Genomic DNA, 27,171 nt, shown 5'->3' with positions numbered 1-27,171 from the left:
TGAAAACCTAAAGTATAAAGATGCAATTTTAATGCCCTTAAAAAGGACTTGTATGTCATCCCTGACTGTCTCATGGTGTTTAGTTTTCCATTCAACTCCCGGTGTAGGCATGAGACCAAACTATTTTTAGTCTGACCTTCCGACAACAATCCCTTCTAATGAAGCATTTGCTGGATGTGGCCCGCTGTCTCTCTGCGTGTCTCTGCCTTTCTCTTTCTTTTTTCCTGCCTTGTGTCCAACCCCAACTTCACGTTACTAATTCTAAGTATGTAACAAGTTTAAGAGCAATGTAAAGAAAGTGGAAAGAGAAAGTACTACAAATGGATGACACGGTCCCGTGGCCACATCTGTAATCTAATGCAATTTAGGCATCACTTCTGTGAATGTGAACTGTTTGTTTAGACTGACTAAAGGTCTTGATAGAACTATGTGGTAGTTTTCAAGACTAAATTTTAATTAAACTGCAGACTTGCAGAGTATTTCTTGCTATAAATCCCAAAACCTATCCTCTGTGTTAAGAATTAGTTATTGAAAGAGTAACTAAACACCAGATTATTGTCTTAAGTACCTCCTCCCTGGAACATGAAAATGGGCAGAGCTCAGAAGGGGGCTAAGACACACTCAGTCACTCCATCGTGCCGCCTCCCTGCTCACTGGGCTTTTGCTGCTGTTACAGTGACGTTCACAGCATGCGGTGAAACACCATGCAACACAGAAAACCTAGAGTGTCTCACAGTGAGCTGAAATGAAAGAAGCGTTTCTAATTTGGGTCATGAACACAATTTAACAGATTTTGTTATGATTATTGTTGTTTTATTTTACACATTATTGAATAATAAAATATAAATCTACAATGACAGATTATTTTTTAAAAAGTCACTTGTTGGACCTGCAGTCAACCTGGTATTTATCTTTAATTAAATATACTTAAACAATGATAATAGCTTACAAAAAGATATTTATCGTTGTCTCTGTCAGTTAGTGTAAAGCAAGCCAAAACGAGTCAATAAACATTTACGTAAACTCTGGTCAAAGCAAACATGTGCATAGACAGCTATAAACTGCACTACAGGTGGTGAAATCTTCCTTTAAACTGATACCTAGAGGTGTGGAAGTCAGTGTTATGTAATGAGTGTGTTTAAAGACATGTCAGCTGTGTTTATGGTCATGATGATCAAAGCAAGGCTGGCCGCTCAGACTGATAGCTGGCAGCTGCTGCTCTCTCACCAGCTCAGGTCAATATTAGGGAAATGACGTAGACTTACATTCATCTCATGGAGAATGACTCTCACTCTCCACAACCACCACAACACAGGGATCGTTCCATTGTCCCTTCACAAGAGGAGGATAAAGACAGCGACACTCCTTTACTTTTACCTAACCCTAAACTTAACCACAGACCCCCAAAATCAATTTTTTTCAATGATAACATGGCTTTTTTCCCCAATTGGACAAGCTGTCCCCAATGACCTGCTCTTGAGTCTGGTGTGTGTCCCCGAAGGTAACTTAAGTCTTTATCACATACATACACCCTACACACACACACACACACACTGCATGTACAGTAATTTTACAAGAAAGTATTTCATTTCCAGTAAGTGCTCCTGAGTGCTTTTGCTTTATGTTGTTTTTCTCTCAGGTGTGTCGGAGGAAACATGGTCCTGCTGATCCAGGCCTTCAGAAAGAAATTTATCATCCCTGAGTTTGACATGTTTGCACAAAAAATAAATGAAATCTACAACACAGTGCAAAATCAAAGTGATGGGAAGGTCTGCATCTGTTGTTTGTTTTTATTGTATAGAAACGGAAAATGACATTTATCATATCTAGGTTCTTGTAATGGTTTTGAGGGAATAACACTCAGTGTAGAAATATAAACCTATTTCACATACGTCTATTGAGGAAGTATTCAGCATATTCAGGAAACAATCTACAGTCACAGATTGACACTGCTTTCTTTAAATTCCTACTGCCTACTCACTATTTGCATGCATCAAACATCACACTGAAGATGTATGGGATTACTGTATGAGACAAAGGGCACACTGTAGGAATCCTGATCATGTCCCATTTCACTGATGTTTACATACTCCAAGTTTCTGCCTATACAAAATAATTTTCCACTAAAGCCTTCTGTGCTGCAGTGCTTTTACTTCAGACACTTTGTTCGGAATCTGTGATTTAACTGTTACCTTGTTTCATCTGTGTACTCTGTCTTTAGGTTGCAGACTACATCCCCCAACTCGCAAAGTTTAGTCCAGATCTGTGGGGTGTGTCTTTGTGTACAGTGGATGGCCAGAGGTAAGAATTAAAGATTTGTATTTAACAAAAACAGTCTCACCACAAGGTCCATTTAGTAGCTTTTGTGGAGCTGTTTGATTTTATCACAAGATTTTCTTAAATAAACAGAAGCTATGTTAAGAATTGCATACTTTTTTTTACTTTCAGTGCGTTGTGGAGCTGCGCTAACAAAGCATGTACTGTTGCAGTGAGTGTGCATTTAATAGGGACATACTATTTTGTCATAAAATTGCGCTATGAACTTTGACCCTCTCTCTCATTTATCCATTGCAGTGGTAGTAGCAGTGTAGTGCAAAATTTGAAGTCAAAAGAAAAAGTGTGCGCTTTGAATACAACAGGGCTTAATGTTCATCACTGCAGGTTGGGACCTGCAGATCAACCAGGAGAGCTCTGCTGTCATTACTGTGCAGTGTATGCAGCTTTAACTTTTAGGTAACTGCATACATTGAGTTGTAATTGCATAGGTTGTTTGTGATTTATTGATAGATTGATTTTAGTCATTGCAACTTTTGTCAGCTGTCATCTGTCTGTGGCTCAGTCAATGTGATGTGTCTTTCGCGGATTGTGGATCATTATAGCCAGAAAAGCATGCTGGCTTGCATTATGCAAAATCTGACTGGATGTAGTATAACATCCTGGTATTTTACTGCATTTCACACTTTGAATTGGGACAAACTAAATCTTTTCCTGGCTTACTAAATAGCATTGAGGTATTGGTATTATAACACAGAGAGTTTTTCCCTGTCGTCACTGAATAAAATTAAGTGATGTTGGGGGAGATCGTGTGATATAATCAAAAGCTCCAGAACTGCTACAGACTGGACCTTGAGGTGAGATTGTTATTTTAACTCTCTGTCTCCAAATATCTATGTTTTAAGACTAAAAATAAGCCTTCAATTTCAATAAATTTGTACTGTCAGTTAATTAGGGAATAAACTTGTTTTTCCTCTCTCGCAGACATGCATAGTGAGACTGTTTTGTGATAATGAAGCAATCTATGATCTAATGATTTTCAATCATAACAGTTTTTAGGCCTAATTCTTTTAGCCCTAAACTTGCATCAGATTTAGAACAAAAGGATAAATCTGGTCAAGAAAGTTATAAGGAGCACTCCTCTTTCTTTTTTGTCCTATTGAAATGCCATCAAGCAAGACCCCTCAAACTGAACCAGTGTTGCTGCCGAGTAGCCAACTCATAAGACTGGTAGTGCTGAGAAATACTGCCAGACAGCATAGTACATCTTCCAGGTGTGACTGTCAAAGTGAATCTGTTTTATGTTCAGTGAGACTAGAAACATTCTGTCTTCCCCCTGCAGGCACTCAGTTGGTGACACCAAGCAGCCCTTCTGCCTGCAGTCCTGCGTGAAGCCTCTGCAGTACGCCATCGCTGTCCACGAGGCGGGAACAGAGAAGGTTCATCGTTATGTAGGCATGGAGCCCAGTGGACTCAAGTTCAATATGCTCTCCCTTGATGATGAAGGTGTGTGAAAGGCCTCATCACAGTCCTGTTCGTAAAAGTTTACATTCACCAGTGTGGGGAAATGAGGACAAAAGTCTGACTTTTTTTGAAACAAAAGTTTTTAGTTAATGCACCTAAGATAAAAGGAGAAGAAAACGAGTACTTTGTAAGACTGCTAGGCTGGTACTTACAGTTTTCAGGTGATATGCTAAGCTAATGGTAGATTTTTGATTCACCAGTTTCCTTACGCATATCTGGCACTCAACTTTTTGGGGGTCAATCCTGCAAATTTTGAAACTCTTCCTGAGGATTGACTTTTACGATGTCCTCCTGGCATATCTGCAAGCCTGTCTTGTGTGGTCAAACTCTCCCAGCTTAAGTAGTGTTGGAGTAGTTAGGAGTGGAAACTGATGTTAGATGAGAACGTGTCAGACTCAAAAAACTGTCCCTAAGTTTAATGTCTTTGTCTAAGAGTAACGTTCAATAATTCATGTTGATGTATAATGAATTATGTTGAATCACAAGCTTTTAATTAAGGGCTTTGGTGCTATTTGGGGTTATGCATATGGATATGAAAGAAAGAAGCATTTGAATACTGATTTGGACGTTGATTACCACGGCATCAATTGAAGCTTCTAAGCCTCAAAGCATTTAAGTCAGTCCTAAAACTAAACAAACAATTGATCATAAATTAAATTGTCAATGAAACAATTGATCATAGAACTCCTCATTAACATTGTGTCTTATCTCGTCCTTTCTACCAGATAAACCCCATAACCCCATGGTGAACGCTGGAGCCATAGTGATCAGCTCTCTTATAAAGGTAAACAGATGGAAATGTGCAGCCTGGTGTGTGATAGTGATGAGTCAGCACATGAAGTAAATAACTGTCCATTTAGTAAAAAGTCAGTGACACAGGAAATTTCAAAAGATAGTTAGATTGCTTTGGTACTGTGTCCATATTAAGATAATGACAGGATTCCAACTGGTCAAGGATTTTATGCTTTATCATTAAACTTTGCTAAAGTCTTCACATTGAAGTCAGAGAAAATGATTATGCTTATAAAATGTCAAGGAATTTGAACATACTGAAATGTTTTGCTGATTGTTGCACACTTTTTTTCATAAATAGAAGTCAGTTGTTGTCACTATCTTTCACTTTTATTGACATATTTCTCATTGCATTGATTTTTTTTGTTTTGTTTTAATGAGATAAGATAAGATAAACTTTATTGTCTCCAGAGGGAAATTTGTCCTGGGCACATAGTGCATATAAATGCATCACAAGTAGACAACGTACAAAAGACAACGCATTTATAGACAACAAGGGACAACAGATCACACAGGGAGGTAACACTTACTGAGGTAAAATAAAAACAGCAGTACTACTAATAAAATAGGTAGATAAAAGTTATATTGCACCTGCCCTAGGGATAAAAGAAGAGAGGAACAGTATAAATATAGACTCTCTAAAGGACCTAAAAATTTATTGTCATAAAAGACCATAAATATATGTGAGCAGCTAAATTTTTAGCGATTACTAGACGTCCCTGCCTGGGCATTAACTGCTCCATTAGCTACTGACACTTCAGAGAAGTGTGTAGCGGCAATCCTGATACAAACCAAGTACAACAACAAGCAAATAACAGCATGTGTGATGACAGAGATAGGAATAGGCTACAGGGTCAGCAAACAAATTTGCATTCGGAAAGGGTGGGGTTTGTGGATAAACAGCAAAGGGCCTTCCCTTCACTCTCTTGTTTTCGTTTTATAGAAAATCTGTGGCTTATTTCAAAGTGGGAACAGACAACTTTTCAACTTTTCCCCATCGTAGCATTTTCAAGCAGTAATATTACTGTTGGCACCATATTGCTTTGGTTGATGCACTTCATTTGCACAGAGATCATACCCAGTAGCAGACCAAATTGCACAGTGAAAGTTTATAGGGAACCAATCTAAATACTGATGGTATCATTATTCTATTGGTATTACATTGTGCCATCAACATGTTATACATAATGAAAAGTTAAAGCCCAAACTTGTCTGTTTCCTCTTTAAATGAATAATAATCAAGTCCCTCCACCCTCATTTGGCCCTGCAGTATGTTCTAGTCGGGAGCCTGCAGGTTGTTCAGGGAGTCTGTTGATGTGATGATCATCTTCATGATGACGCCTCAGGAAAATGTCATAAAGCAGCAGTAACAAGTTATTAATACATCTTCGTTTTTATATGTTTTTAGGTTTTTTTATTGACTTAATATGGCTGTTTTTCTTTAATGTGTTCAAATCTTGAGTTGCAGATTCAAATCTTTCGCAGCTCTACCTGAGCTCTGTGCTTTTTCGACACTGCCTGCCTCTCTTATTGTGCTGTTCCAGCTGATAACAGGGCACTAAATTATGCAATCAGTGATACATTCATGTATTGTTTCACGTGGTGTTATGAGAAGTCATCAGTCATCAGTGTTCATGAACGTGGGAATTACAATCAACACAAGCAAATGCCTCTGGTTTTATTTTCAGCCTCGTTCAAATAAGGCAGAGAAGTTTGATTATGTAAGTGGTTTCCTTTTATTGAATATGAAATTGAAGGCTAATCATGTGGTGGTCAGAGATGCTGCAGTACACATAAAATTGTTTCTTTGTTCGTCCAGGTTATGGAGTTTGTGAAAAAGATGGCAGGACAAGAGTATGTGGGATTCAGCAACGCCATGTGAGTGCAGTGTCTAATATGTTCGAGGTATTTAAGTTAATATGTCTTCCTTAGCTCACCTAAATTGAAAGACAGTATTGGGCAAATTGCCTGTCCACTGCTCTATTGCATTATTGATGTTTCAGTATTGACCCCCGTCTGCCTCTCTGTCTCAGGTTCCAGTCAGAAAAAGAAACAGGCGACAGAAATTTTGCCATCGGATACTACATGAAGGAGAAGAAGGTCAGTTACAGAAAACGCTAAAATATATGGGATTAGAGAGGATTTTATTTTCTGATGCTTCTGTTTGCTTAATTTTTACAAACCTGCGCTAAACAAAAAATTAAATGAAACATTTTGTTTTTTGCTCCCATTTTTCACAGATTTAAGTTAAAGATCTAGACTGTTTCATGCACACAAAAATATATTTCTCTTAACATTGTTTCATTGAGCACTTCTTTTTCATGATAATCCATCTACCTGACAGGTGTGGGATATCAAGATGCTAATAGGATGTGCATGGGGTGGCCCCAATTAAAGACCACTGTAAAATGTGCTGTTTGATCATACAAAACAATGCCATGATGAATTTCTGACACCCATAGTCATTCCATTTATCCACACTATGACCTCCTGTTGCAGTATTAAAATGCATGGGTCTCAGTGTTGCAGGAGTCTTGGGGGTATCTGTGATTTTGTCAGCACTGATCATATGAAATTCAAATAAATGTGTTTTGTTTTGTTTTTTCAAGAGAAAATCACACATTTTAGAGTGACGTTTTACTGAGACCAGTCAAAGCACACCTGTGTGGTAACGATGCAGTTTAATCTTGAGCCCAATGTTTCCATATTAATCTTAAGCCACAGAATACAGTTAAATCTTTTCTAAAAATGTCTTTATTTTTGTCATTACAAAAAAATGTCCACCCATTCTTGCTACCATCATCAATTTACTCTATCAGTGATATTTTAAACCAGCTGAAATTCCCGCTCCATAAATCTCCGACATCTCTCTGTGCATCGCCACTGTATCATGTTCGGGGATATTCATGACCTTTTGACCCTGTTAGTCAGCCCGGACAAAGAGAGATACTGATGACCTGACCTAAACATTAGTGATGTTCTGGTTGACATATCATAGTACAGTACATAGGAACAATGCTGGGCCAGCATACTTTAATCAAATAGTGACGATGATCATATTTCCTTGACCAGTGTTTTCCTCCTGGAGCGGATATGATCGATGCCCTGGACTTCTACTTCCAGGTAAAGTGCTCTGCCATGAGTTCAGCATTTCATAAAGAAGCATTAAATCTATAATCTTGTGCAGACTGATATTGATTTAACTGTAATAAAAAGAGATGCAATGGTTTTTAACCATGAACTGATCCTCTTTTGGTCTCAGCTTTGCTCCATCGAGGTGACCTGCGAATCAGGAAGCATTATGGCTGCCACTCTGGCCAACGGAGGGATCTGTCCAATCACAGGCGAGCGTGTCCTGAGTGCTGAGGCAGTGCGAAACACTTTGAGTCTCATGCACTCATGTGGCATGTATGACTTCTCTGGACAGATGGCTTTTCATGTGAGTAACAGGAGGAAGTGACTGTGCCATTGGAAATAAAAGATGAAACTGCGTTCGCTGTGATATTTGTTTATTTGCTGACCTGAAACAAATCCTACATCTCTCATCTTCCAGGTGGGCTTGCCGGCCAAATCCGGCGTGTCCGGTGCAATAGTGCTGGTGATCCCAAACGTCATGGGAGTGATGTGTTGGTCTCCTCCTCTTGACAGAGTTGGAAACAGCGTGCGGGGAATACACTTCTGTCAGGCAAGATTAGGAGTGTGTTTCAGTACCCATACTAACATACTGCCAGGTTTGGGTGAGATTGTTTTGAAAACTTGAAAACTTTTTTAATTCATAATGTTATGCATTGGATTTCAAAAAATGTTATTTAACCTAAATATTTTTGGATAATTGTTGGTCATTGTTGGCTGCTGATCATTTATCTGATGAGAACCTTGCATGGTAGCGTTGTCCACCAGTGTATAAATGTGTGTATGAATGGGTTAATGGTGCTTGTGTTATGAAGCGCTTTGAGTGGTCACACAGACTAGAAAAGCACTATATAGAATTGCAGTCCTTTTGTAATCTGACTATGTGAGACTGATTATATGTAATACATTACTACCAAACCCTGTGAACTATATACTCATTCATTTTGTACTACATACTGCCTACTAAATAATGTTTAAGTGTCAGTACCACAGGCTTCACACACTTAAGCAATACGTCTTCTCTGCATCACACAACTTTATTGATCACAGTGTTACCAGTCTGAGCTACTGTAGAATTATTTTTGTTATTACAAATAACCTCTTACATTAAATGTAGTATTTTCTAGAATTATGGCAAATATATATATATTTTATATTTAGTTTTAAATGATTTTCCATCATGTATGTAAGCTATCGTGTTGTTAATGTGCTTAAAGTATCAAAGTACTCTGATGGTATATGTTTTTTTTTTATTGACATCTGCTACAGATTATTTCGCCATTGGATGGCGACAAAGTCTGAAAGTGTTCAAATCAAAAATGTAGTGGCTGTCATTGCCAAAGAAAGCAATGATTATCTGCTTAGTCAAATCAAATAAAGTTTGTTTCACCAAAAAAACAAAAAATCTAAAAGCTCAAATAATCATCATCATCCAGATGTAAACTCCTGTGGTGAAGCAGCTTCAGATTTTACATCCCACTGCCTTCATAGGTTTAAAGTTTTCTATAAAACATTAATTGGTGTTGTTTGTGATCTTGTTTTTTTTTTTGCATTATAGATTTCTTTGGCTTAAAACATAAACATGATAACCAAGTCCTCCAGTGTTTTCCCCCTCTAATTACACCATATCTTCTTGCCCTCAGGAGCTTGTCTCGCTCTTCAATTTCCACAATTATGACAATTTAAGGCACTTTGTAAAGAAGCAGGACCCTCGCAGGCCGGAGGGAGATGACAGGGTTTGTTTTTTCATTAATTTATTCTTGCTGGTGTGTTTAATGTGTTTTTGTGCCTCTGTATTTATGTTATTTCTCTGTATTTGCAGAACAAGTCTGTTTTTAGTTTGATGTTCGCTGCCTACAGTGGAGATGTGTCTGCACTGAGAAGGTACATCAGCAGAAAACCGGATTATTGCTCGTCCTGTTTAACAGATGGTCTTCATAGTGTTAACACCAGGCGTCGGTACTGAGGAACACACAGATGGGTGACAAATTCAATGAAAAGCAAACATTAAGTGGAGTAAACAGCTTAAGTGCTGCCCAGCATAGATTTGGAAAAATGACACAATTTCATTGTTTTACTTTTTCAATTTTTTTATTTTATGTATCAGAAATCGTGACTTACTTTTATTTATTCCTTCAGGTTTGCTCTCTCATCGATGGACATGGACTTGAAAGACTACGACTCTCGAACAGCGCTGCATATCTCTGCAGCAGAGGGTGAGCTCGACACAGTCTGTTCATCTGTCAATGATTCATGAGCAACAATAAATCAGTTCCACGCAGACACTAGTATGAAGCAGTCAGGCAGCAAATCTGTTCGACCACTGGGAAAAATTATTATTATTATTACTGATGCATAGAAATTCACTAAATTCAGGAAATTGAGTGTTTGGCTCTCAAAATTTCCAAGGAAAGGACCCCTAAACCCCTAGTTTCATATAAGTTGCTATGTTTATGCTGAGATTTACCAGTACCCTGACTTGATTGCTGTCTTTGCATGGGTTGTTTTCAAACTAATATTATTCAATGTATATATTTATGCAGTTTCTGCTGATAATATTCATATTTGATGGGGGGATTTGCTTCTAAAGGCTAAAAAACACACAGACTGTGAGAATGGTAACATTGTCAACTCATGGCCTCTGATTGGCCTCACATTAGTAGATGTTATTTATTATGATATTTTCTAAATGTGCTCATTTTACTTAACCTGCCGAAGGTCTGACAACTGAAACATCGTTTATCTAATAAAGTTTATTGCAAGTAACAATGCTGAAATGAAACCTAATGACACCATCTCGTCACTGTGGATCGGGATAGCATCAATGGTAACAGCCATATGAGTGCTGTGTAGAGTGGCAATAATAAGCTAGCCAGTGGGACACACTCACACAGGGTTTCCTGTGCACTAACATGCATGCACAGCGAGACCGTCTACCACATCTGTTGAAGCCCAGAGGTAACATGACTTCACTCTCTGTTCAGGATGCCATAACTCCACTAGTTCCCTGACCTTGACATTGAGAGTGCTATTGTTGCCTAAACTTAACCACAGATATGAGTCTGAACATGAACCTGTCGACAATCCACTCCAACCTCCTCCCTGCAAATCCAGCGCAGTACATTAACGTATTGTTTCATTAAATCAAAGAAACGTCTTTGAACATAATCAAGGCAACGATTGTGTTGTCACTGCAATATAATTAGGAAAACTATTTAGTAATATACAAACGTGATTTCCAGGAGACAGGGACGCTCCTAAAAGTCTGCATTAAAAAGCTGAAAAATATAAACTGCAATAAAAACATAAATGAAACATAAAACATTTTTAATGAGGATTGTTGACACAGCAACCTGAGCAAATTTACCACACACACCCACCGACTTCAGTTAAACTAAGTTGAGAGGATAATTGTATTTTCCTTGCATTCTGTTGCAGCCGTAATTAGTGCTAATTTAGTTTTCACTTCATTTGATTAACTATAGAGACACAGTACCTTTGGCTCACATTATACAAAGCCTCTAATGAATCTGCTCACAAAGCCTTACAGAGCTCCATATGGAGATTATTTATCTTCTGTTGTGGTCTGAGTTTATTCACAGCGCAGATTTTATGCAGCGCTGCCGAGTGTTCGATTTCTCAAAAAGAGCCGTGTAAGCAAGTCATTTGTATACAAGATAAAAATGGGAGTAATAACAGTTTTCTTCCAAATGAACAAAAACAGAGCTTTGCACTCCTAAATCTGATTCTGAGTCTGATTGTGGCTTGAGGGAAATAGTCGTGCATTTTTTTCTCCTAGCAGCATTGTTTTCCTTACCCACAATTTCTCATGCTTTTAGACAAACATGTAAATTGTGAACAGCTTGCTAGTTTGGGGCAATATGAATTTGAACAGTATATTGCTCTTGCATTCTTTTTTGACACCAAGGTGAAAACTGTGTTTTATGGATTATTAGAAAATGATCATCTCTATCTAATTCTCCCAAATAGGGATCTGTAATCTGTTGTCTTTTGCGTTTATTCTTAGGTCACATAGATGTGGTGAAATTCCTCACTGAAACCTGCAAAGTTGATCCATTTGTAGAGGACAGGTAGGAACAGCATCTGTAACATCTGTCTCCTATAATTTGATTTGAATTTCTTCACTGCTCCTTATGTTTGGCCTTAAATCACAATCAGACATTTTAACCTTTTTCATGTTGTTGTTTAGGTAAAATCATAACCACATCTTTAGGTGCTCCCATCTGTCTCCTGGGATGTAATTTGTAATCTTAGCAGGTCCATGTGTCTTAAAAAAATGTTTGAAGAAGAAGAAGAAAAATGTACCTTTACGTCTCAGAGCTAGGTGTATAAACATAACCACCACAACATAGAGTAGGTACTTAGAGTGACTTAAGGGATAATATCAGTATATTTCAACCTTGTGTATTTCCCATAAAAGTGGCTGAAGTGTAAATAAATACATCCTCAGATTAAACCTTTGAGTTTAAATTGCCTTTATCGCGTATAGGCCTCATTCAGATAAATCTGTGCTGAAACCCTGCGTACAAATATTTAACATACAAATCTGGGAATCATCAGTCTTTTCTTAGCTGAAATTGTTGGCAGTCAGCCAACAAATTTTAGGACTGCTTCAGACCATCAAATGATGAAACGATGGCTGTCTTAGAGAATGTAAACTCATGCTTTAACTAAATGCGTCACATATTAAAACCAAATTCATTAAATAAGGCTTTAATAGCCAGCAATATTTAAAACCGTTAATTAAGTATCACAGTGTGTAATTGATGCCTTTTAATCATCATCAGTTATTGTGATAATTAAACTACTTAACTGCAATATAATCTACATCATGACAAAGGCATAAAAAAATAAGCAAGAAGGAAACAAATGTGGCTCTAAACTGATTATCAGTGAGACAGTTAGGTGGTAATTTATGTTTTACTCAAATCTGATGCACTAAAAACACACAGATGGAGTCCTTTAACTAGCACAGTGGTTGCCTGAGATTTTACCTACAGCCAGATTGAAATCTTGTAGCAGCAGAGACTTTGGCCAGCCTGACAACAGCACCACTTTGTTCATGACACACCTCAAGGCAAGCTTATTTTCTTGTTTGGAGAAATGGAGGCATGGCAGAATGCTGATTGCAAATACAGGACACGTGCCTGTCTTATGATTCTGTTTCACTCACATATACACGGTGGCAAGAACAACATTACCTGATGCATGCGTCATGAATACAGATATTAGGCCTTTAATTAGGCCTTCACTGGACATTCTCCTCCATGACTTATCTGCTGATTCCCTTTTGCATCTTTGCTGTGCAGGTGGGGGAACCTGCCCATCGATGATGCCATGCAGTTCGGACATGACGAGGTAGTGAAGGTGCTAAAAGACTATCAGCAGGTCTGGAGGCAGCAGGAATCACAGCACACTGGGGCTGCGCATTCCCCGAAGCTGGACCCAATCGAGGGCATGGTGTGATGCACACAAGCCTCCACACTAACATGTAAGGGCATTTGTGCAATCTGTTGAGTTTTGTGAAGGTCTATTTGCAGCACACGAAATGAGTGCCAAAGAAAGACCTGAATATGAACTGGGGTTCAATTTAAGACTTTTTAAATCCTTTGTAATGCCACTCAGATTAAGGTTTAGGGCCAATTTCATAATACATTAAATAAAAATAAAAATAGTTAACATTATATGAGCTTCTTCAAATGATGAAGAAAATTTTACATTTTCTAGGTGTGACTGGAAGGGGGAAAAACAGAGCTGGTGTTTGTTGGCGAGTTTTGTGGGCAAGCCTTGTATGCTACAGTGGTTTAGCTATGCTATGAAATTTTGGTCAAATAGCCAGTTTTCACTGACTTTGCACTTGCCCATGTAGCCAGCGTACACTTACAGCTAGCTAGCAGACAGTTGTTTGTTCCACTGTCCTGATTTGTGTGTGACATTATTTTGGGAGGCATTTGGTTAATTATTTTTAAACTTATTTTACTAGGGTTTTTTTTTTTTTTTTTTCGATTTTACAATGCAACATCAGAAAAAAACATTCATAAAATCTCACTTCCCATGTCTTTATGGAATTTTATGGAAGGATAACATTTTAATACCAATTAAGTCCTTTTTTTAGATTAATGAATTCAGGTCTTTTAAGACTTTTTAAGGATCCATGTGAACCATTATGATTATAAATTGCAATGCAAACTGCAGAAAGGGAACATGCAAATAAACAAGACAAGACTATAAAATACAAATAAGAGGCAGAGTAAAGATAATACCACAACAGCCTCATTTAAAATAAAAAAAAATACTTTAATACATAATCAATCTGATCACAATGGTCATGTTATGTACAGTGTCCCAGTGTTGTTGAAGAGTGATTTGCTACTCCAAAAGTACTCCAGAGAAAGATATTTGTACTTGTAATGCATCACATTACTTACAACAGTATATTTTTATTTTCATCTATTTTTATTAGTCTGTTGTACCGTGTTGGAACATTTAAATATGCAAAACTAACTGATTTATTTGGATGTAAAATGTCAGATTTGTCATAAAAGGGAGACAAGGGAAGGAATTGTGCCCAATAAACTTACTTTAGGAAATATTGTATATATTATGTTCCTCGGCTGTAAATAAATGCACCGAATACTTAATAATACATCTTTTGACACAGTGCTATAACATTTATGCACATTTTAACTCTGCAAAAGCAAGAAAATCAAAAGAGTCATTTATATGACATTGGAGACAGCCATTAAAATATTTTGTTTATCTACCACCCACAGTTTCATTTTGTTTTGATTTTATTTTATTAGTCAGTGCTTCATGCAGTCGGGAATATGTTGTTAAATATTGAGCAGCATCCACTGAATCAGCTGAATGCAGGAAGTCATGATGGAGAAGCAGCAGGAGAGGTCTGGAGTTGTCAGGAGGTGGTCGATAAGTGCCATTATTACAAAAGTGTGCTTTGCATAATTATTATATTCTCCAGGAAACAAAAAATACAGGAATAAGAGACATTTCACTTTGGCTACAAAGGATAAAACTAATGAACACTCAGTTATGGCCAGCTCATTTTAACAGACTTTCCCTTGTCTTTATTTATAGATGTATTATTATATATTGTGTTGTACTGTGTATTATGTATTATTAAGTTTGTTTTTATAGTGTTAATAGACTGTCCTTGTACGCATGTAGCTGATACACGCTGAGATGCAGCAGCGGTTGCAGCCGCAGTACGTCATGTACTTCCTGGCTTCCAGCAGGTGGCACTGTGCAGCTATCAGAAAACATTTCTGTAAACCCACAGCCTCAGTGGTGTATAGTTTAGATCCCTGCAGGTGGGGAACATTACCGAGCAGAAAAAGTTTATATAACATTGACCTGACATCCAGGGAGACTGCTGCCACCTGTGCAGACTGAGGTGGTCCCCCTGACAGATACTCCACCTTCTTACACTGCAGCAACAAGCAGGGAGTCCTGCTTCAGCAGGGCAGACAAGGTGCCATCAGAATGTTAGAAGGGAAAATCTATGGCCCATTTACTTGTGCTTGTGAGCCGACGGATAAAAGTGGAACAGCATGTATGATGCTCTCTGTTTTCAATCAAATAGACCATTTGTTGGAAAACACTATCTTGTGAAAGCTCAGGGCACAGTATTATGTCTAGATGAAATAAGTTGGGCCTCTTGATTACCATGGCTGACTGGTATCAGTGTGAAGAAAATTTGAACTTGTTGGCATTTAGAGGGTTCAACCATTACAACGTTAGATGACGTTAAAGTGACAGTTCACCCTAATGTCAAAATACTTGTTTTTCCTCTATTCTATTTTAGGGGGGCACTTTAAGCATCACAAGCTGAGTGTCACCTAGTTCCATTATATTGGAGAGAAGGCAGACATCTATATGATCGATATCTCCAATGCTCCAATAGCTGGATTTGGAATAAAACTGAACTCCACAAGCTTTTTAAACAAAGTTTCAAGCTGAGGAGTCAGAAAAAAAAGAAAACTATGAGAAAGATGGTATGGATGAAGTTAAATTTGCACTAGCATTCATTCCATCAGTACAAATACACTGAGTGCGATAACATAGCCAAGTGCGAAAAACATGGATACTTAACTCATTAATGATTAGGATCTTTGTGTGTCCCATACACACGTTTGAGCATGTTAACACCTTATTCTGTTTATGAGAATAAACAGCTTAAGTACTCTGTAGACATGATGATCAACGGTGCTCATGTAAACACCATATGCCGAATATGATCATAACCATGATAAGCCTCATAAACGGGTTATTAATGTCTGTGTAATGTCACCCGATGTTAACTTTTAGAGAGGAAGTAAAATTTTTGAAGAATAATGTTGGTATTTTACTCATGCTTGCCATGAGGCTCCGGGGATGTCATTATTGGTCGGTTGATCCATCACTTTAGACCTGACTTAAATATTTAAACTATTGGATGGATTGCCTTAAAACATTTTGCACAGACATTCATGGTCCCCAGAGAAAGAAACTTACCGACTCTAACGACCCCCTGACTTTTCCTCAAGGTTAACATATTTGGTTTTGAGTGGAATTCCTCGACCATTATTAACATTTGGTGCACGTTTATGTTTTCCCCAGAATGAATTTTAATGATGCTCTTTATCTTGTCATAATTGGAGTGCTTATGTTCCTGGCAATCAAATTGTTTGATTGTTTTCACATGAAAAATTTACAACAACATTGTGTTTTCCAACAGAAGTGAAGACCCTCAATTACTCGCCAATTATCTTCCCAAGCAGCAGGTAATCAACCAGTAAATCAACACACAGCTCAAATCTTTATTGTATTTTGTCTGCTAGTCCCCACACTGACAACAGTGATGACTTATTTGGCTAACTGGAGGTGGGCACAGTGATTTAGCGACACAATGCGGTCAGTTGGCAGGTAGCTCAGCTGTGGGAGGAGTTCAGGGTGATTTCAGTGGAAAAACCTGCAGAGACCAACAGGAGACATCAAAACTTCCCTTAACAGTGTGAGACTAGAAGTCAGACTTTGTATTCATAGTAGCTTACCCCTGACAATGTTTTAAATAGAGAGGTGAACATTTTTCATCACTAGAATATGATTAATCAAGCAAGAAAAATTAATGGATGGGTTGTTATTGATTGATTCTCATTAAAGTAGAGAACATAACCTCCTCACAGATGCATTGACCTTTTGATTTAGTTATGTCAGCAGAGAAAATTGTTAAAAATGTTGTTAGCTATTAATTTGTACTGATTAACTTGTAATAATTGGTAATTAGTTTTGCAGTCTTAATCCCAAAGTGATAACTGACAATATTAAAAAGCCATTTTGTTGTTAGAGCTTCCCTCTAAGTATACATTATATCAAAGTATCGTAAAATGTTGATATTTTTCAACCTGGATCCTATTTCCCATGTTGATTATGTCTAAGTGACTAAGTAGAGCAATGACTTATAAAACCTATTCCGAGTTTTGACAGAAAGTGCTGCAGTTGTGAGTGGCGAAAAAAGGCTGCAATGTAAATACTCTGGACATGTACACCCACTAAAAGTGCTCGTTTCTGCCACTGATAAGCTTATTTTGTTATAACAAGTGTCTGACAACATTATGGAAAGGTTCCCTACAGAGATATACATTTTTATTAGTAATTTTATTAGTAACTAGTATGAGTAAGATTCTTTTTGTTTGACCAGAAACAACCCTGAAATCACTATGGCCAAACCCACCAAATTCCACCTAAATAAACTGTGATTTTAGGCATATATGAAGACAGCATATTGTTCCAATAACAGGGTGAATTAAGGGTCTATTTCAAGCAAATCACAGTTGTCAATTTTTGGAACGGTGGAAAGATGAACCAAGACATTTTTTGTTAAGTTTTTTGTTTCTGTAGATTTTGAATGAATTGTTTTATGATGATAAAATTAGTTTGATGGAATTGTTGATGTTGATTTCAGAGCCTGGTTTCTGATTAAAGAAAAAGAATCTTATTCTTTAACAAAAAGGTTTATCTCTGTCAGACACTTAGTTGATATAAATAGGCAGTGCGAACACGCCGTATTTACATTGCAGCCTGTTTCACCACTGCCAGCTGCAGTGGTCTCATTCAATACTGGACTAATATTAAAGCAGATGATCCCAAAGCTAACCGTTAAGTACAATTTTGAGGTACACATTTAGACTTTCTTTGAGTATTTCCTGGTAGTTTCTACGAATTAACTACAATACCACAATAAAACTACTTAAAATTAACTCCACCCAAAACAGCTAAGACATGAAAATGCTTCTTTCAAGTTCACTTGTCGATGGTTATCCAGGCATATTATATAAACTGTTTCCTTTGGACACTTGAGATGTTCATGTTTCCCTTTAAGCATAAAACAAGTTTGAATGTTCCTCTGCCTTGTTAGACATGCAGGTGGTGTTCCACTCAGCTTAAATTTACACCAGATGTCTGCGTTACATCAACAGGACAACATGACAGGCATTTACTGTAGGATGTAAAGCCATCATCACCACCATATGGCCACACTGCTGCAGAGACACAACAATTTTTTTTCTCACAGACAATATGGCACTGAGGACAACCTGAAGCGGAGAGTCGGCATGGACTTGATCCAGGTTTCTTGACAGATATACCTGCAGAGTTATCTGTCGGGACACTGTGGGGGAAACAAGCATCCTACATTACTGAATATTTCAAAGACTCTCTAGGAGTCTTAAAAGTGTAAAAGAAATAAACTAATTTTATGTGTTGACTGACCCTTTCCGAAAGTTTTAAGGGTAAAGATATGCACAGTAAGATCACGTCTTTATTAAACTGACCCCACAGTCATTACTTAGCTAATCCAGTGAATGGTTAACGCTTAAAGCCTGCAAGCATTTTATTTTAGACAACTGCTTTGAGTTTTTGTGCTGCACACCCTTGAAATTACAATTTACAAAACACGTTAAAACTTAACACAGTTGTAACTAGAGGTCAGTTTAAAACTTTCTAGCTGTTCTGTTGTTTTCTTGTAAAAAAAAATCTTATTTTCATTTTTTTCTTTAAATTGTACTCTTGACATCATCATAAGTAAAGGCATGCCCTCAGTGATTTCAAGATAAAATGAACATTTATTTTCTTCCCTGTAATAACCACAAAAATGATAAACTAACCCCAACCTCTGTGTGATGTTGCTATCTGACTGAGTTTTAAATGTTGCATCATAAAAGTATCACTGGGAACTCCAGACCTATAATGAACAGATTATATTTTTCAGTTTAAGTTTATCTCAAAAGGCATTTATGTTCATGTCTTTTTTGTAAGTATACTTTTAAGAAGTATTGTGTTTATTTTCAAGTTTTTTATTTGGTTTTTTTTTAAATCTGATATCCAGTCCATCTTCTCTGACAGTTCTTTCCTCCCTCTGTGGCTGCTGCAGGTTGATATAATTCATAACTTCAGATTGACTGAATTGATTGAATCATTTTTATGCAGCCGCCGGGATTTTCTCAGTTTTTATTCAGAGATGATTTGACAAACTGATTCACACATTTAACAGGTATATTTTTACTTATGAATAAGGCATCCATCTGAGAACTGGCAGAATATTCTGAAAGTGTGTTTCTGTGACTTTCCTGCAGGGCTGTATAGAGGGATGGACTTACGATTCTTTAGCACCTGGTATTAACATGCCTCTTGTTTGATCAGATCACAAGTGGACACTGGCACTAAATACAAGTGTAAACCACCACCAAGATTCACTGTGATCCAATCACTCTAACAACTTGCTGAGGTGGTCTCGGATGCATTCGACCACATATCTTTTATAGTGTAAGCCATAGATTTATAGTAATACCTAGATACCAGATACAAAAATGGCTACTATCCATTCCAATGGAGTTGCTCACCTGGCGCATACATCAAAAAAACTTTTAGCTTCCAGGTTTACCTTCACGGTATTTGATCCACTGAATATGTGCAGTAATGTTTCTTCTGCTGGCTCCCCCCATGATTTCCTACTTGGCTAATAGACTTAACATGTTGATGATGTCACAAATTTTTTAAATCACTTTTCTCTGCTCAAGGACAGTGTTACAAATACAAAACCGCCACGGCTAAACAATTCATACTGGAAAGCGTCATAATGTTGAGGTGTCCTGTCATGTTTTACAGATGTGTCTTTTATAATGATGGCCTTTGGGGAAAATGCTGCTTGGGTAGCAGGGGATTTCTTTTTCTTGTTGGGCCACTAGAAAAAAATGGAAGGAAGATTTAGCTGCTCCTGGAGGCCTTGTGTAAATGCTGATGCATCCTACTGGAAAAGGGCTATGTCACCAGTGAAGGATGTGGTGGTGGTGGTTTTGGTAAAAGCCTGCCAACACTTGCTCATTTTATGATGAGTTGGACCAAGTATTGCAACATGTTAGATTACTGACAGCTGTACCAACAGGTGCACCAACATAAACACTAACAGGCATGCTAGTGAGCAGCTAGAAAGAGTGTAGACATAAAAGGCATGCAAGAGGGCCTTTGACTTTCTTCCATCAGAGACACATGAAGTAACCAAATCGGAACACATGTAGTCAGCTGGAGACGCGGAATAGACACAGGTGTGAAAAGGGATGTTTCTTGGCTGCGCACTTACATTAAGATCAATGAAGTGCATGTTAATACCAGGTGTAAACAGGCTCTTTGTTTTTTCTGTTGAAAAATGTCTTTCCTTGCTAGCTGAGGTAAACGGGGATCAAAGCTGTTGCCCTGGCAACAGAAGAGTAATAAAATGCTCTATATGACCCTCTATGAAAATAATTTTGTTTATATATTCGCATGCAGTAAGCCTGTCTGAAATATTCCTGCCCCCTAGAGATATGCACACTGCTTTATTTTCAGTAATTTAATTCAAATGAAGTCAAACTTTTATAATTAAATTAACCCTGATTAGCCTACCATTTGTGTTTACATAAAACCTGGGTATATTGAAACTCATTTTGTTTATTTATTTATTTATCATTGCTCAGCTCATATTGATAACGTTTGAGCAATTACAAATTCTTTAAATGCAATTGTAAGTGGGATAAAAGCATATTATCAAGTATTGGATTTGCTTTCTAGTATTTCTAGGATAAATTTTGGTTTTCGATTTGACTGTATTTTGACATATAATGTTATACTTTATTTCAAGGCTTTCCATGTTGTACTACTTCATTGTTAACATGATCTGCTTTTCTTAACAGCTTTAGAGCCTCTTTTAATCACATAAAGTCTGCTCGTTTTAAAGTGAGAATTTATCACAGTCTCTAGTCACAGCTTTATATGCTTTCCCTTTTACAATAAAAGCAGTTTTACAGAATGTTCACAGCTTTACTGAAAGCACCACTTAATGATCCCAATTTGTGTTAGTGTAACTGTTTAAGTTTTGAAATTAATATAGTATCCAAAGGTCATTTCACACACACTTCATGATATGAAAAATTGCTCATTAACACTGCTATCTGAACAGATCATCTGCAATATTGCACCCAAATCACACTTTACCTCCCCTTAGTTATGCTTTTCAAAATCTTAAGATGACCACTGCACTGTTGTCTCCCACACAAAGTACAGAAAAATAAATATGAAGCAAATAAAATGCACATTTTATTCAGACAGAGTTTGTGCAGAAACTGAGATGAATCCAGAGAGTGCTCTCGTCTCCATGGAGATCATTCTTCTCCTCAACCCATGATCTGGCAAAGCAAGGACAAATGATTCATTATGTGATTATCCTCCATTATCCCAACAAGATACTGCACAGATAGACATGTGTTTCTATCCTTACAAAATAAAAGTATGAAAAGATTGTGGAATCCTGCAGTTAGTGAATGTAGTGGGTTTTTATAAAAACACAACTGCAATTGAAATCATCCATGAACTAAATGGAAGTGTTTGCGTTTTCTGAAATACTCAGTTCATATGTGTTAGTGTTTACTACTTACGCTGTTCATCCAGCTGATGTAATCAGAGACACGGGTGAAGACGGTGGGCTTCTTGTTGGCATTGCAGCCAGAGGAAGACACAAAGCTGGTCACACCGTGGACAACCCACCTGCTGTTAACACTGCAGTTCAGGGGGCCACCGGAGTCACCCTGAATTCAAGAAAAACACATTGCAAACAAACTTCAGAGCCAAAAATGTACAACCTCTAAGCAGAGTTGGAAGCAAATACACCATTCTACAATGCACTCAACTCATTGCTCCTTGCTTCTCGTATCCCCTTCTGATCTCACTCAGACAAGTTTGTGCAGAACATGAACTTGCAAGACTTTGACACTTTGTGCAGCTTAAGCACAAGCCTGGATCATTGTAACTGACTTATGCCCCTGCTGATGCAGCAAGTAATCCCACATGTGTCCTCTAAAATATCTTCCTTGACAGGAGGGGGTCAGACCTCAGCTCAGTGGGAGATGTTCAATTTCACTTTGTCATGGAGGAGTGGGACTGAATCCTGACAAGCTCTTTTCAGTGTTAACCCCAAGTCTGCTTATACCCAAACAGCTTTCCTGCTGTCTCTAATTGCAGGGTCAGACTGTGATTCGGGAGACAACTGGAGAAACTGGGCTCAAAATCTGAGCTGGAAAGAACCTGCCCTGCAGAAGCAGGCACCCTTTATAAAGGGTTTATAAGTTGTGCCTAATAACTTAACAACTGATAAATCAGTTTCTAATGTTTTACAGAGGGTTACAAATTTTGTGTTGCCAAGATGAAACAAATCAACATGGTTTTTAGCCCTTAGTGCCACAAAGAAGTACTTCTATTTCGAACCACGATTGAGTCCCCAGAGCAAGGTATTTTAAGCCTCATCCTGATCTTTTCTGAACCATAACCAAGTTATTACGTACCTAAACTGTCACAGTCTGCTCTGCCTCTCTCCTTCTGCCATGGGATTTTTTCCACTTACCCCCCCCCCACCTCTCTCTCCACCTGGCCACTCCCCCTCATCAGCCTCATCACCTCCACCTGGTGCTCCCAGCTGCTCTACATCTCCAACCAAGCCAGTTTTAAGCAGCCTCACTCTTTTCCAGATTGTCTCCGCTTCCATGCCTGACCTTCCAGCACTCACTCTCGGACTGTTTTCCTGGTTTCGACTTGGCTTGCCTCTGACCACCTGTCCTCGTCTCTGCCTAGGTAAACCTAACAGCCTTCTGTCTCCGACCATGAGTTTTGCCTGTGCACTTCCTCGTTCTCGTCTGCCTGTGGCTGTGCGGTGTTCTACTGCTTCAGCTCTGTTGAGAGAGATCGCCATTCTTCCGGCCATCTTCAGAGCCTCCCCCCAAGCGAAACATCTCCTCTGCGTGAGTGCCACTGGTGTCTATTGTTCTGATGGTACACCGATTGCCCGCCTGTCCTCGTTTATCCCGCTGCCTGCTCCTACTGGACTCGTCTGCTCCGCTGCCTGCCAGTCTGTCTCAAACTCTGCTTCCTCCTTGACCACGAGCCCTGCCTGCCCCTCTCTGGAGTCTCTGCTTTTCCCACAAGCTCCCTGCTGTAAGTGTTTCTGCAACTTATCTGATACATTTAACAGCCAGTCCGCTCCATGTTCACAATTTCCCCACTCAAACTCTGAACTATCACCTGTGAACGTGAACTCACCCCAGTCTTTCTACAAACTCTGCTTGACCCCAGAACTGATAACTGTCCCTATTTACCTGCAACAGGCGGAAAATAGCAGCTCTGCTAGAACCTGGTACAATCCATCTCTCCTTGTGTTATAGAAAGTTAATGTTTTATCGTGCACTGTCACTGTCTAAATAAAATGACATCAAAGCCTTATTATACTGTCCTTTGCTCCATTCAGCCTTCCAAAAGATTAAATGAAGGTCATTGCCAACTACTCACCTGCTCTGTTGTGCTGCAATTGGGTCCTACCACGCCCCATTACATAAACTTAACCACACATTAACCACAGAAATGAAACCAATGTTTTAATGTTTTAATAATAGTCTGCAAATGTGATTATCCTCAATTGAGCAATGGGTTGCACTTGAGTCAGCATTGTTAACAACCCAAGACTAAAAGTTTGAATAAAGGGAAAAAATGAAGCTAAAGATTCAAGGCTACATTAGCTGCTACTAAAATAAAACACCTGAATATGTGACTGCTAATCAACTGACCTGTTGGTGGCCAAGTGGATAATATGGTAGATGTTGTTGCGGCGTTTTGACAAGAAAGAATGCGTGAAAGTTTAAAAATCGATATCTTTATAAAATATGTCCATGAGTCAACTATTATCATACTATGAAGTGCAATTCCAAATGGGAGCAAAGATTTCTTCTTAGACTTACAAAAGGAATGATAAATGTGAGGCCATACAGTCCTGTCTAAGACCTCATGGGCTTACCTGGCAACCAGATTCCCTGCCACCACCAGCACAGACCATGGAGTCCTTCACGGTGCTGCCCCACCATCCGTAGCTGGAGCAGGTCTTGTAGTCAACAACGGGCAGGTAGGCCTGCTTCAGCTGAGCGGACAGCTGACCTCCAGCTGTGGATAAACACGTATAACTGCGATAAAGCTTGTAATAGCACCATCATATGCTGCTATCATACCATTACCATGGCCTTTAAGTCTTATGAGAATAGTATGGGAATACCATACTTATTTACAAGATTGCATTACCTTGAATATAGAACTGGGACAAAATGCATTTATCTCCGGTGTTCTGCATAGGTGGAATAAGCTTCATGACTCCACTAAAGTGGACAATTCGTGTTAACCCTATGGCTTCATTTTTTCTGTGAGCAACACTTTATATAATGAATGCTCCTGTTTTTCTTTCATGTTTCTTTAAGGTTTACTGTTTTGTCATGTCTGTATTTATATTTTACTTTGAGAGTTTGATTTTGTGCTCTTATCATGATTGCTCTCTCTTGATACTATTTTCTTTAAAATATGATATTAACTGTTTACTTTCTTACTCTGTGGAAAAACTGAACTTAAGTTGAAATGTCAAAATGGGTGTCATTATGTCAGACTCACTCTGGGTGCGACCCCATCCAGTGATGTAGCAAGGGTTGTTGTGAGGCAGGACCTGACCAGAGGGGGGCAGGGCGGCGAGCTGGACGTAGTTGTTGAGAGAAGCTTCAGTAGACAGACGCAGAAGAGCGATGTCCCACCTGAGGGTCAGACCAACCAAAGATGCTGTTTATTTTCTTCATTAATCTGTTAATCGTTTGGTTTCCCAAAGCTCGAGGTTCTTTGATCCACTAACTTTTTATCGCAGACAACATAAAAATATTGAATTCATAATGTTTTAGAATAGAGAAGAGCAGCATGTCTTTACATATGGGGAGCTGCTAATAATGTTTGCCAATTTTGCTTGAAAAGTGAAAAATTAATGGATTATTATCAAAATATTTGCAGATTACATTTGTTTCAGCTCTAGTATTGTTATACTTCATGTAATAAGTTTAGTAAGAAGCTGTCAGTCAAGGATTTCTAATTTTGTAAATATTGAGTATGAAAAATGTAATAGACAAATAATGTGGTTGTTAAACTTTACATGGAAAAAGCCATTCAGTCATTACATTTATGTTTACGAATAACTGAATGCTCTGTGTTTCTAATATGTGATGTACACATATCAGTATGTGCTATTTTTATAAGCAGAACTGGGTCAAAACATGAGCATTAGCCACTAACCCTGCAGCAACGTTGTTGGAGTTCCACCTGGGGTGGATGTAGACGCGGCTCACGCTCATGTACTGCTCTTTTCCCTCATGGGAGTTGATATTGTGATCTCCAAGAACAACACGCCAAGTTCTGGACCTGTGGACGTACAAAATATAATGTATTTATTTCCAAATGCAACAATGTTCCCAGTCTAATTTCAACCTTAAAATGCCTTGGCTGTGCACTCAAGCTACCAGAAAATGTAATGAATACACTTATGTAAATGCACAGCTCTGCTGGAACACATCTCCTGCTATTTTTATCATATCTCTATTAGTTTTAGGCTCAGCAGCTTTTCTGTGATGCATGAAACTCCCACCTGTCCACACAGTGAGCAGCGGTCATGACCCATCCTCTCCTGATCAGGGTTCCTCCACAGGTGTGGTGGAAGTTGCTGCCAGATTTGAATTGAAGAGAGATCTAAGGAAACAACAACAGACATCTTTACAACTACAAGAAACTGACACACTCACATTAATTCAAAGTGCTTCTTGGCAGCGCTCCCGACATTGAAAGACTCTTAAAGGCACCAGGAGCAGATGATTAAATGCGCCTGATGAACTTTGTGGATGTATGTATGCGCAACATATGCTGCGCTGACCTAGTTTATATTTTAAAGGTGGCTAGAGTAGTGGTGGAAATTTGCTCAAGTACTGTAGCCCATAGTGTACAAGTATGAAGTACTTAATTTTCTGATTTAGCTACTTTAAAGCTCCCATATTATGCTCATGTTCAGATTCATACTTGGGTTTCTGGTAGAACATGTTTAATTCATCTGTCTATATAGTCTATGCTCTGCACCAGCCATTGCACCCTATATTGGCACTGCAGTGGTAACTCATACCTTTATATATTATAGCTGTGACACCACAGCCTCACAAAAGTCCTGGCCACTTGTTTAAAGGCACAGTTTCTGATTATGGACTGTGTGCATTTCTCTGTGGATTGAGCTTTTTGATACATTGACAGTATTTACAAAGCACCTATCCTGCTTTATCATAAAAAAAAAAAGACATGGACATCTGACTTTTTATAATACGGGACCTTTTAACTTTTACTCCACTTCTACTACACTACATGATTACAGTCTTTTTTTAAAAAAAAAAAAAAAAAAGTTGCTTTGCATTTTATATACAAAGCATATACCTCAATAAATACAATGTATTATTATAGATTAAAGGCCTTGCATACACACAGACACACAGACACACACAGGTGTTTCCAGTTATTTGACTGATTAGATGTTGGAGTTGTGCAATGTTACATTAGGATTTACATGAGTACATCATGTGCTAATAAGAATGATGAAGTTTTCCACAACAAAACAAACAGCAAAGCCCCTTGTCCTGCACATAAAAATGTATTGTCTTAATGGACCTGAACAAGACCATTCTGCATAATGAGTACTTGTACTCACTGCAGGACTTTGTTATCAATCTGAGTACATCTTCCACCACTGTTGTACAGTCAGACAAAGCATACAATACCTGCCAGGGCCAGGAGTTTGGTCTGGCCACCTCGCCTCCCACGACTCTCTGCTCAACACTGTCATCCTCCAGGTACCTGGGTTCGGGCGTAAGCTCGGCCAGCACTGAGCAAGGGCACAAGAAGCACTGCAGTCAACATCAAGTATTTAAGTGTGTGCAAAATGTCAGAGGTGAAGAAGAATCAGTGGTTCTTACCGAGGGCTGCGAGCGAGGTAAACACAAGAAACTTGAGCATGTCTGCAGT

At 38.4% G+C, this 27,171-nt stretch overlaps 2 protein-coding genes across 10 annotated transcripts in view; one reads left to right on the top strand and one right to left on the bottom strand.

Annotated features, from left to right (window-relative positions):
- The window catches only part of gls2b (glutaminase 2b (liver, mitochondrial)), a 25,837-nt gene extending 2,312 nt beyond the window's left edge, over positions 1-23,525 (top strand). Inside the window, exons 1-18 of one of the 9 annotated variants that reach the window (XR_006106717.1) lie at positions 1,142-1,501; positions 1,640-1,769; positions 2,222-2,301; positions 3,617-3,780; positions 4,524-4,582; positions 6,279-6,311; positions 6,410-6,468; positions 6,624-6,690; positions 7,663-7,713; positions 7,853-8,029; positions 8,144-8,275; positions 9,366-9,458; positions 9,545-9,606; positions 9,862-9,938; positions 11,750-11,813; positions 13,053-13,234; positions 16,478-16,523; positions 18,219-18,305. Coding sequence is in view for 3 of the 9 variants with exons in the window: in XM_042505178.1 (XP_042361112.1) it covers positions 1,640-1,769; positions 2,222-2,301; positions 3,617-3,780; positions 4,524-4,582; positions 6,279-6,311; positions 6,410-6,468; positions 6,624-6,690; positions 7,663-7,713; positions 7,853-8,029; positions 8,144-8,275; positions 9,366-9,458; positions 9,545-9,606; positions 9,862-9,938; positions 11,750-11,813; positions 13,053-13,209 (1,405 nt within the window). In the remaining 6 variants the exon portion in view is untranslated. The other 8 variants (XR_006106714.1, XR_006106713.1, XR_006106712.1 and 5 more) reach the window with 8 other exon arrangements.
- LOC121956806 (elastase-1-like) lies at positions 21,690-27,171 on the bottom strand. The gene is made up of 7 exons (XM_042505204.1): positions 27,123-27,171; positions 26,928-27,031; positions 25,760-25,860; positions 25,411-25,536; positions 24,748-24,884; positions 24,110-24,252; positions 21,690-21,857 (listed from the first exon to the last, which is right to left on the bottom strand). The coding sequence occupies exons 1-7, from the start codon at positions 27,160-27,162 to the stop codon at positions 21,690-21,692; spliced, it is 819 nt and encodes a 272-aa protein (XP_042361138.1). The 5' UTR covers positions 27,163-27,171.

Source organism: Plectropomus leopardus, chromosome 2 (assembly GCF_008729295.1).
Source record: "Plectropomus leopardus isolate mb chromosome 2, YSFRI_Pleo_2.0, whole genome shotgun sequence".
Classification (NCBI taxonomy): Eukaryota; Metazoa; Chordata; class Actinopteri; order Perciformes; family Serranidae; genus Plectropomus; species Plectropomus leopardus.
The sequence above is the reverse complement of the archived record's forward strand: the minus strand, read 5'-3'. Positions and strand labels throughout refer to the sequence as shown.